The sequence below is a fragment of the Molothrus aeneus genome, chromosome 4 (assembly GCF_037042795.1).
Source record: "Molothrus aeneus isolate 106 chromosome 4, BPBGC_Maene_1.0, whole genome shotgun sequence".
Taxonomy (NCBI): domain Eukaryota; kingdom Metazoa; phylum Chordata; class Aves; order Passeriformes; family Icteridae; genus Molothrus; species Molothrus aeneus.
Genome location: NC_089649.1, coordinates 40,854,327 through 40,865,644, shown reverse-complemented (window position 1 = coordinate 40,865,644; position 11,318 = coordinate 40,854,327). Strand labels below are relative to the sequence as shown.

Sequence of the window (11,318 nt, the reverse complement as noted above, 5' to 3'; positions counted from 1 at the left end):
TTGTCTCTTAGCTCTTACCCCTTTTACTCTCTTATGCTTTTATGCTCTTATCCTCCCATCCTCTCTACCCCTCTCTTCTCTCGGGGCTGCTCCAAGCTGTGGCTGGCAGCTCCCAGCAGGGCCCTGCACCCACGCCCTTTGTAATAAACCGCAAGTGCCACGATCTGGCTGCAGAGATCTCTCGTCTCCATCCCGACCGTGCTGACCCCCCGTCACTCCTACAACCATGAGCAGACTGAAAAAGGGACTAAAAAGTGCAGACTAAGTATACTCCATGCTTTGTTTTGTAATAACTATTTATTTATTTATTAAGGTTCTTCACATTCAGTTTCCATACTCTAATGCCACAGCAAAATGTGTTTGGAGAAATTGGTAGGTCCAAGGCATGACATGTTAAGAAATTCACTTATATATGACTTCATTGCTTTCATGAGAGCATACTCATACACTGTCACTTTGTTTTGAGTAGAACCACACTGCTCCTTTTTGAGGCTATCAGCTCTGTTTGGAATACCCTCTGGAAATCAGCAGGGGCTGGACACCACCAGCTTCTCACAGGTGCTATGAAGCATGCTTGGCTGGCATAGGAAGTGCAGCTCCTCAGAGGAGGGGGACAGTGCTGATCAGCTGAGTACATGTGAAAAACACATTCTTACTTCTTCCGTTTGTGAAGAACATATTTACACAAGTGCACCTTTGTAATCAAGATTATTACATGAGGGCAGACAGTACACCTGCAGAAAGTTTCAGTAGGTGAAGGTTTAAGACATTCATAATACTCTCCTATATGCAGATGTTAATTTTTCTTTCCAGCTCAGGAAATAAAGGTGGGAGTCACCCAGCTAAATGTGGAATGAGAGAGAATCTTAGTATAAATAGGTATTGCTCTAAAAATGTCTCCGTTGACTGTAAGGGTAGCCCAGGTCTCTTGTCACAGAAGTCAGTGAAATTAATTCCACTCCATGAGCAAAAAAGGGAAAATTACATGCCTATGATTATTGTTTATGAATTTCAGAGTTCCCTGAAAACTTGGACAGAGTTTTGGCATATGTCATTAAAACTCTGCAACAAACAGTAGGAAGCCTCATTTTATTTCCCTCCTAGTGTGTATTTTTTTTTTCTTCTTTGGAATCCGCTTATCCTAACCTAGTAAAAATTATTAGTTTCTAGTGCAACTGAAAAGTCACCACAAACAGCTCCAGAGAGTAATTTCATATCTTCAAAATAACCCTATAGCACCAAATCACCCACATTAGGGGTTTTCCAGCAGTGCTTCTGCTATGCAAATTTTTCAGTGCCCTCACTTACTCCCAGTTACCAAAAAGTGGTATTATCCTTTACTACTAGGATATGATCAATGTACAGGGCTTTCTTCCCAAGAGCACACAGAGTTTACATTTGCTGTGTTATTCAGTTGTAATTGTGAGAAAAATTAATGGTTAAACAAGATGAATAGATTCCTGCCCCTCAAACATCCTCTTCCCCAAAATAATGAGAAATGTGGCATTTATTCCAGCGTAAAGGAGGCTTTAGGCTGGAAGACTGCTGTCAAAGTATAGGCAGCATCTGACTGAACATAGAACTTAGCTGCAGTTAAAATCACAGAATAACAGAACAGGTGAGGCTGGAAGACACCACAGTGAGTCATCTGGTCCAATTTCCCTGCTCAGGCTGGGTCCCCTAGAGCACATTGCACAGGTTGTGTCCAGACAGCTTTGAAACTCCCTGGAGATGGAGATTCCACAACTTGTCTGGGCAATCTGTTCCAGTGTTTGGTTACCTGCACAATAAAGAAGTTCTTCCTTGTATTCAGATGGAACTTCCTGTATATCCATTTCTGCATGCTGCCTCTTGTCCTATTTCTTGGTACCACCTAGAAGAGCCTGGCTCCATCCTCTTGACATTCTTCCTTTGGATACTTATAGGCATTGATAAGATCCTCTCTCAGCTGTCTTTTCTCCAGGCTAGACACTGGAAGATTTGAAATGTAAAATGTAAAACATCAGAGGAATTAGTAAATCAGTAAATTAGATCAGTTTTCTTACTAGTGACAAAATATCTTTTGCCCAATGTGATTCATCTCTACATTCATATTGAGAAGAAGTCCTTTTGCAGCCCACTTGGGCTTAACAGTTAATGTTACTTGACCACTAGTGGCAATGAAAACTTTAAAGGGCTGCAGGCTCAGATGTTGGAGGTGAACAATGCTTTTTTATTTGCAGGAATGTTACTAGAGGAGGCAAATACATAGCTGGTAACCACTGTAACTCAATCTTCCATTACCTTAGGAACAGGCAGTAGTGCTCAGAAATTATCATGCACTATTTTCATTATTAGCCTACAACATATTTGAAACTGTTACCAAGGATCAACATAAAACCTGTTTTCCTAATTGCTTATCTGTGAGTGAGTGTTAATTAATCACAGACCAGAAATTGGTGCATCCTGACAGCAGATTTAATGACAGCATTTTCTTAAAAATGCTTAACCTACCTAATGGCAGTACCTTTGCTGTGGCAGTGGCAACTAACAGAACCATCTAGAAGCCACATACACAAACACAAGTTAATTGTTGTTACCTGAACAAAGAGTGTGGCATATTATACACTAGGCAAAAGTGAAAATCTAGCTGAAAGAAAAACTTTAAAAATATAGATATTGCTTTTATTTTCTCTTTATTTTGCAACTTACAAGCTTGGGGACAGATATGCCTAGTGAAAGAGAGAGAATCAAAATTCTTTCAATGTGTGCTTTTTTTGCCTCAATCTCTGGACCACTAGATCATGTCATGTCAGCTTAGTTTAACCTATAGGCTAGAGAAGTTTGATGTTTGACATATTCTCTCCTACTAACAAATTTGAAGAACAACATTTACCATAACCTACAAGTGAGACCATTTTGTTCACATGCATAGAACTAGTTCAAGTCATTAAGGTGCTATGGTGCAATTTTAGGGCCAAAAAACCCAAGCACACATCAGTCGCTGCACAAGCTTCAACTTATCTCCACAAGCTTGACTGTGGTCTTTAGCCTGTACAGCAGGTGCTTCATACAGCTTTAGATATATCCTTTTAGTAGATGAAACTGGGACACTGAGATTTCATCACAGTTTCTCAGCCAAAAAAACAAGACTTCATAGAGCTGTGCCCCAGTTTTGTTGTTTCTTTGGGGATGGGTTCTTTGATAGTGTTTTAAATTAAAATCTCTCTTTTCCCACATACATATAGGTGATCACATGCAGGATCACAGGAGAAAAGAAAGACATTTGAGTAGTTCAAGTAACAACGAGTAGTTCACCAAAACAACAGCTCAGGCCAGGTGGTTTCTTGTGAACCCTTCCAGGGCTCTCCTGTGAGCTGACACCACCCACTCTGCAGAGGTGCTCCCCACTCTGCACACTGGTCTCCCCTGTCTAGTGTGGGCTCTGACATGGCTGGAAAGAGGTCACCATAAGGATATTGCTGGAAGAGGAACAGCAGGTGTAGGAAACTAAAAGGGTTTACAAACTGTACTGTGCCTGCATATAGGCCACATGTCTGAGGCTCAGCCAAAGAGAAAGACACTGTTTAGCAGACCTGGCCTCACCACAGGAACTTCAAAAATACCAAGACAGAATGAACCAGAAGGAAGCATTGTCTCTGGGCTGCTTGGGAGCTTTTACGGTAAAGTAATAAAGATAATTTGGATAAGGTAATAAACCATTTATTTTGGGTCTGAGATGCCCAAATTTTATGTCATTTGGGGGATCTCTGCCGGTGCTCTTCTGTCATTTTTTATACCCAGACATGACTGTAGTGCAGCAGAGGGCTTTATTCCACAGTGGAGCATAATCATGTGCTATTTGCTTGACATACTAGAGGCAAAAGTGGCACTGCCTATGACATTAATTCAGTTTTTCAGCAGGCAGCGGCATCCTGCAGAGTTAGTCCCTGGGAGTTTAAGCATGAGAACCTAATTAAAGTGGGCAAATAACACTGGTGGCATGCACTCCTTCTCTGCAGAGAAGGTGGAGGAGGGGATCCCGGGGGTAGGTGTGTCCCGCACAGCACAGCCTGGGGAAGTGGCCGCTGTGCTGAAGAGCGTGGCCTGTACTGGGTGCTGTGTCAGCGTTTGTGCTCAGATACCCACCGAGCCCTCCTGTGCTGGTGCACCCCGTCAGGGTACTGCCATCTGGCCTCTTGCTGCTTCCTGGAGCGGGGAAGGAGGGAAAGCCTCTACAGACAGGTAAGTGCTCCGCACGAAGTGCCTCCCCAATAGAATGTGCTCAGGTTGGACAATAGGAGAAATTTCTTCACAGAAAGGATTGCCAAGCATTGGAGCAGGCTGCCCAGGGAGGTGGTGGAGTCACCGTCCCTAGAGGCGTTTAAGGAAAGACTGGACATGGCACTTAGTGCCGTGGTCTGCCTGACGAGGTGGTGTTCGGCCAAAGGCTGAACTCGATGATCTCAAAGGTCTTTTCCAACCTAAATAATTCTGCGGGCCAGGAGGCACCTGAAGCCCAGCGGGTGCGAACAGCGGGGGGGCGCGGGCCCGCTTGTCCTGCACGCCACTGTCGGGCAAGCAGCGGGTTCCCCCTACACGCTTTGCTGTGCCCGCGCAAGGCTGTGGGAAGCACCACCCAGCCCTGGGGTGTCCCGTGCAGCCCCCGACCGGCAAAAGAGGATGGCCTGAGAGTGAGCCCCGTTCTGTTGGCGCGCCTGCCGCGCTACCTGCGTCTCTGTGGCCGTGACGAGAGCCCGCCCCGCGCTCATCCGCTCGGCCCGCAGGCGTCTCGGCGGGAGGTGTGAGGCGGCGGCGGCGGGCGGGGGCGCGGTAGCGCCCGGCACTCTCTGCCTGCGGTCCGGGGACTTTCCCCTAGGCGGGCGCGGGGCCCGTGAGGAACGGCTGTCCTCCGTGCGTGGCCTAGCGAGCAGGTCTTCAGAACATCCCAGCATTCACTGCTTTCTAGTGACGTTATATAAACCACGGCAGATAGGAGAACTTCTAGGGCAGGGTGAGTGATTTCTCTTATGTTTTTTTGGTTTTTTTTTTACATTGCGCTTGCCTCCCTACTGGTCTCCGCAGGCGATGCGCAGTGGGCAGGCGGCCTAGCAGCCACCTGAGGGGCACCACGGCCCGGAGGGCGACCGTGGAGGAACGGAGGGGCGCCGGGAACGCGCTATGCAAATAGAGCGCCTCGGCCCCGCCCCGAGCCGGGCGGGCGCGCCAGCCCCGCCGTGTGGCCGCCGCTGAGGCCGCCGCGCTGAGGCCCCCCCGCTAAAGCCGCCCCAGCGCCCGCAGGCTGCAACCGGGGGCGGCGGCGACATACCCCGCACGGGTGCGCAGCCGGCAGCGGCTAACAGCAGCCAGCGGGCGGCTGGCCGCAGGGACCCTGCCCTGCGTGCTTAGGCTGTGCTAGCAGAGGAAACTTTCTGATGGCTCCGATTTCCCGTACTTCCGTAGAAAAAACGGGGTCAGTTTTCCTTTCGGTTGGTTGGTTTGCTTTGTCCCCCCGAGACAACTCTGCACGCCGACAGTGTAAGTGCAGGTGCTCACCCTAGCCCTCGTCAGCGGCGTCTGACAGTTCAGGACCAGCATCCCAGTTGCTAGAGACCAGGACAGTAGCTGGAGGAGAGACACAGGATTTTAGAACAAACACCTCTTGCCACAGCCAGTTCTTTCTAGTTCTTTTTTCCTTTAGGGCTAACGAAATGTTAGTAGATTCTCATTTGAATACTCGACTAGTGCTTATTCACTTGTACGTGAATCCGTGTGTTTAGTTGCTTTCCATGCAGAATGTGAAATAAAAATAACACACTTCAGCTTTCAGTTTCTTTTAAGAGTAGCTACAGACTTGTTCTTTAATGATTCACAACCAAACATCAAAGAGGAATAACATTCAAAATTTTGAAAAAAGTAATTCTAAATCAGGTCTTTTAAAAAAGGCATCTAGCACCTCAGCCTTTTAACACAGTTGCCCTAACAGCCCCTTGAGGTCAGTGAATACTGAGAGCTTTGCTTTACAGACGAGAAACACAGGTTTTCACATTACAGCATGTGCTGCAATTCTGACCCAGAGATCTGGAGGTGACCGAACTAGCAGCAGAGAAAGCTGTACTACAGAGGGCACGGGATGCAACTCCTGCCTCACAAGCACAGTCCTTACATGTGTCTACCTGAAAACAGATCTCACACTTCCCATCATGAATACCATAGCTCCTAAGCACAGCACGAAGCTTGCCCTGTGCTAGAAGCGGACACCAATTCTTGCACTAAGTCACAATTTAGCACACTGCATTCCGAACGCCAGGTGGTGCTCCAGGAATGCCAGGGGGAACTCCTGAGAAATCTAACTAGGGCGAAGGGCGACCGAGGGCACAGAAGCACAGGGATCAGGTGGAGGAGGTTCTCAACCAGCCATCGGGAAGTGCGAGCGCCTTGCAGGCTTCTGGTGCTATGGACTGGACAGCCACTGCTGTTCAAAAGCACACAGGGTACAGTGTAAACACCACTGTGGTTTAGTCCCAAAACTTACAAAATAACTGAAAGTGGACGTATGTACTTCTGAGATCCCAGAAATTCCTATTCATTCCTTTAGCACTTGATCAATGGATCTGTCAGTCAAGTGTAAAGACACCACTAAATGATGCTAACTACTGTAAAAGGACAAGATTAATTCAAAATAGCACTGAAGACATTATGTTTTTACAATTACATGTCATTATCCAATATACCAAAACATGCAGTTTGTGCAGGTATTTCAGCAACATTGAAAATAAAAGGTAATCTCCCACTTTCTTTGCCTCAAACTATTCTGTACAGGGAGTAAAAATGTAGCAAAGGAAGGGCTTGATTAGAATGAGTGTTTTACAATACACTTGCTGCCTCCAGCAGACAGCTGCATTTTCATTTTGCTTACCTTGGTGTTACAAAAGTTGAAATTCATATTCTACGGGTCCCCTCTATCAGTTTTATAGTATTTCAGCTACACACCTAAAGAAACCAACTAATTCTTGTGGGATTACACCTTGAAGCCACTCAACGTAAAGCTTTACTGAAGGTGTTGCAATATTATTGAAATGGCTGGAATATTTAGTAGCCAAAACCAAAATACTATAGATGCTTATCACAGAGGTTTTATTGTTTTAGTAGCAGTCAAAATATACTTAGTATAGAAATCCATGTTCATTTGGAAAAAAAGTATCAAACAAAACTGTAAATGATACTTCACCATATAAATTAAATCTGCTTACAGATTTTGGTGGCCGAAATAGCTGTGACTTGACTGCTAATTGCTAATTTGCCAATGTGATATTAAAAGGGCTCTAACCTGATAACATAATGTTAAATGGGATCAAGATGTCACTTATATTGCAAGTGTTATGAAAACATCCCATAAAAATAGTCAACCAACTACTTTCTCTCCTAGTATGAGCAACAGTGAACATTATGAGCAACAAGCCTGAAACATGTAATTCAACTTTTTGATTGAAATTTTTAAACAACTTTCAATTATTCAAGTATTATGGTCCCTATGTACACACTTCTACAAGCCTAGAAAAGATATGGTAGACAATTGAGCACACTACCATCAAATTGTAAGAATTACAAAAACATCAGGTTTTAAACAGCAAATTGTACCTTAATAGTTTAATTAAAAATAGAAGAGTTAGGTAGACTATTTTGCAAATACAACAGCACACTAGTGTGCTGTATATTAAGGCAATACCTTTAAATGCGCACTTGTCATCTCTAACAAGTTTTATACAATTGCTACCAAGTGAAAGAACTATCATTGTCTTGCAAAACTGAGAAAGAAATACAAAATATCTGGAAGCCTACATTTTCAAAGTACAAAATTAACCTTCAGTCCTTGTGTTGAAATACTATACACAGTACAAACAGTGATTCTCCCCTACAAGATCTCACGAGGATTTCTTAAAGCTGGAGGCAAATTTGAAGGTTTTGACTCTTCATCCAGAAGCACCAAATCTTCAATTTCACTACCTTTGTATTTTCTTTTACATATCTTCACAATAACTTTCTTCTTGAGGAATAATTTCAAAGCTTCTCTTGAAGCCACTGCTTTGGCATTTTCCATACTTTTACCACAGCCAGTACCCAAGTAGACAGACTTGCACCTCAGTTCACAAACTATATTTTCTAGAGAGCTTTTATTTTGAGGCAAGTCTGCAAGTTCCTTCAGGGGAACGAAAGCAACATCTAACGTAGCTTTTACAGACTGAATAGATGAATTTAGAAGTTCTGCATGATTTACATTAGGACTGAAGCCTCCAACAGCAACCAGTTTCCAGGCTACAGCTTTGTAGAGTCTGTTGAAAAAAGGTTGTCTTTCCTTTGCATCTTCGCTGGTTAGAGGTTTGCACAAAGCCTTCGCAGGGCTCTCACCTGCCTGCGCGCCACTCTTGGAGGCCAGCAGGGAAGCGCCTGCCTGAGCTGCACCCCGGGAGGGCCCTTGCTGAGCTCCGCTGCGAGCGGCCAGCAGCGAAGCCGCCACCTGGGCGCTGCTCTTGGCAGCCAGCAGCGAGGATCCCGGCTGCGCACCGCTCCGGGCAGCCAGCAGTGAGGCGGCCACCTCCGCGCTGCTCTTGGAGGCCAGGAGCGGGGAGCCCACCTTAGCTGGCCCTTTGGAAGCCAGCAGCAGCGAGGTGCCCACCTGAGTACCACTCTTGGGGGCCAGAAGCAGTGAGCTGCTCACCTGAGCACCGTTCTTGGACACTGATGCTGGGGCACCCACCTGGGTTTTGGAAGACAGCAATGCAGCACTTGTTTGGGGGGTGCTCTTGGAGGTTGGTGGCACTGCTGCTGCCACCACTGCTGGCTGGGGGGCGCTCTTGGACGTTGATGGCACTGCTGCTGCCACTGCTGCTGCCTGTGGGGTGCTCTTGGAGGTCACTGGCACTGCTGCTGCCACCGCTGCTGCCTGTGGGGTGCTCTTGGACGTTGATGGCACTGCTGCTGCCACCGCTGCTGGCTGGGGGGTGCTCTTGGAGGTCACTGGCACTGCTGCTGCCACCGCTGCTGGCTGGGGGGTGCTCTTGGCAGCTGGTGGCACTGCTGCCTCCCCCGCTGCTGCCTGAGGGGCACTCTCGGCAGCCAGTAGCGCTACACTTACTGTAGTTTTCTTTTCAGGTGACGGCACATTTTCACACTTGCTTTCCTTAGGTGGGCTTGAGCAAGGCTTCTTTCCTGGCTCTTTTTCAGATGAAGGTGGCTTTTTCTCAGCAGTACTTTCAGCATTAGCAGGTTTTCCTTCTGTTTCTATGTCTGAGACTACGACCATTTCTTGATCTGAACTGCAAGTTGACTGGGAAGTTTCTGGATCTTTGCTAGTACCTTTTTCCTGCTTTTTGGGCAAGGTGCTCTCCGTTTCCTTCACTCCTTCTGCCTTGGTTGTTTTCACATCCTTTCCAACATCCTTAGAGTCTCTGCTTTTCTCAACAGCTTGTCTCTTGCATGGCTCCTCTACCCCTTCTGCAAAACAGGTAAAATATGTGATCCTCTTTGATTTCTGCACTATCAAACAGCCACGTAGAGAAAAATAATCTAAAACTTTGTAGCAATATTATCTGTGAATTTAAAGGGTATATATTAGCAATACACCTGAACCATTGTTTCGAGTATTAACCTACTATTTCAGAATTTTGGGTTTTTTTGACAAAATCTGGACAATACTCATACGAGGTTTCAGATATTGGTTTGGACCCAAGTATGTATTTCTATTCTTGAAGTCCAAACCAAAACTGGCCAACATACATTAAAGGGGCTATCTGATCTAAAAATAAAGGAAGTGTATTTTGTCTACTAATACCACAAAATATCTTTAAAACATTTGTCTGAGAATTACTTTAAGAAACTCAGTTTCTTACACAGCAACAATGCCTGACTGGCAACAAAGGCAAAGTAACAAGAACATATTTAAGCTGGAGCACAGCAGCCCATATCACAACGCACAAGTTATCAGATTAAACTGCACCAGCTGTAGAAATTCAAAACAACAGCTCTACATTACCAAATGACTATGTACACATTATGTGCATTTTAGAGACATTATATTAGAAAAAGAATAGCACAGAGAGAGGAAACTATTAGCGGGAGTTTAAAAAGTAAATTATATTTACTACTTTCTAAGCCCGAGGCACACCGAGAACATTCAGAAACAAGCATTTTCTAGACTCCTATGTATTGTCACAGCTATGATCTGCTAACCATTGCTACTTGATATGCCTCTTTTCTTCACCTTGGCAACCAGTTCGTCTCTCGTGGTGCGGACAGGCGCGTTGGTCACTTGGATGCCTTCGGCCATTTCCAGCGCCCTCTCCATGACCTGCGGCGGGTACCTGGAGGGGCGACAAGAGGAAAGGAGGGAAGGGGCCTCGTCAGGCGGCCGCGCCGCGCCGTCCCCCCGTCCCCCGGCGCGTCCCGCTGAACCCACCGGCATCCCAGGAAGACGTGGTTGGCCCACACCATGGAGAGGGACACCAGGCGCTGCAGCTGGGCGCTGCCCGCCGCCGGCAGCTCCCCCACGTTGCGCAGCAGGAACTCCCGGCGGTACCGCCAGTGGTGCTCAGGCTCGCAGGCCCCGCGCAGCGTCTCTGCCCAGGCCGCCTCTTCCGCCGTCCGCCCCAGGGGCTCGCCCGCCGCCGCCTTCCCCGCCATCGCCGCCGCCGCGGAAACACCCGCCCCACTGCTTCCGCCCGGCGCGCCGTGAGCTCACATCCGCATGGGCCGGGCCGGGCCAGGCCGGAGCGGGCGGGGCGGGGCGGGACGGGACGGGACGGGACGGGGAGCGCCGCGCCCCGCCCCGCCCCGCGCCGGGCGGGTTGGGCCTTGGCGCTCAACCGGAACCGGCTGTGGCCTGTCCCACCCGCACACCTCGGGTGCCGGGGGAAAAAAGGTGCTCTGGGCTCGGCTGCCAGCCCTGCATTGTGACTGGCGAAAGCGTGAACAAAAGTTGTGCTTTACGGGTTGTTTGTGGGGGATCAAGTGGTGTTTTACCTCAGAATCAGAGAATCACTTCGGCTGGAAAAGTCCTCTGAAATCATGGACTCCAGCCTCTGACCGAACACCGCTTTGTCACCCTAGACCACGGCACTGAGTGCCACGTCCTGTCTTCCTCTAAACACCTCCAGGGATGATGACTCCACCACCTCCCTGAGCAGCCTGTTCCAATGCTTCACAATATTTCTGTGAAGAAATTCCTCCTAATTTTCAACCTAAACCTCCCCTCGTGCAGCTTAAGACTGTATCCTTTAATCCTGTCACTGGTTGCTTGGGGGAAGAGGCCGATCCCCACCCCGGTACAGCCTCCTTTCAGG

General features: G+C 47.5%; 1 protein-coding gene across 2 annotated transcripts; it reads right to left on the bottom strand.

Moving 5' to 3' along the window:
• Positions 1–5,803: 5,803 nt before the first annotated feature.
• On the bottom strand, positions 5,804–10,673 carry CDKN2AIP (CDKN2A interacting protein). 2 transcript variants are annotated; one of them, XM_066549067.1, is made up of 3 exons: positions 10,436–10,673; positions 10,210–10,340; positions 5,804–9,474 (listed from the first exon to the last, which is right to left on the bottom strand). In XM_066549067.1, the coding sequence occupies exons 1-3, from the start codon at positions 10,657–10,659 to the stop codon at positions 7,895–7,897; spliced, it is 1,935 nt and encodes a 644-aa protein (XP_066405164.1). In that variant the 5' UTR covers positions 10,660–10,673; the 3' UTR covers positions 5,804–7,894. The 2 variants fall into 2 exon arrangements, with proteins under 2 accessions (XP_066405164.1, XP_066405165.1); XM_066549068.1 differs by having other exon boundaries at positions 10,241–10,340; positions 10,436–10,544.
• Positions 10,674–11,318: the final 645 nt, after the last annotated feature.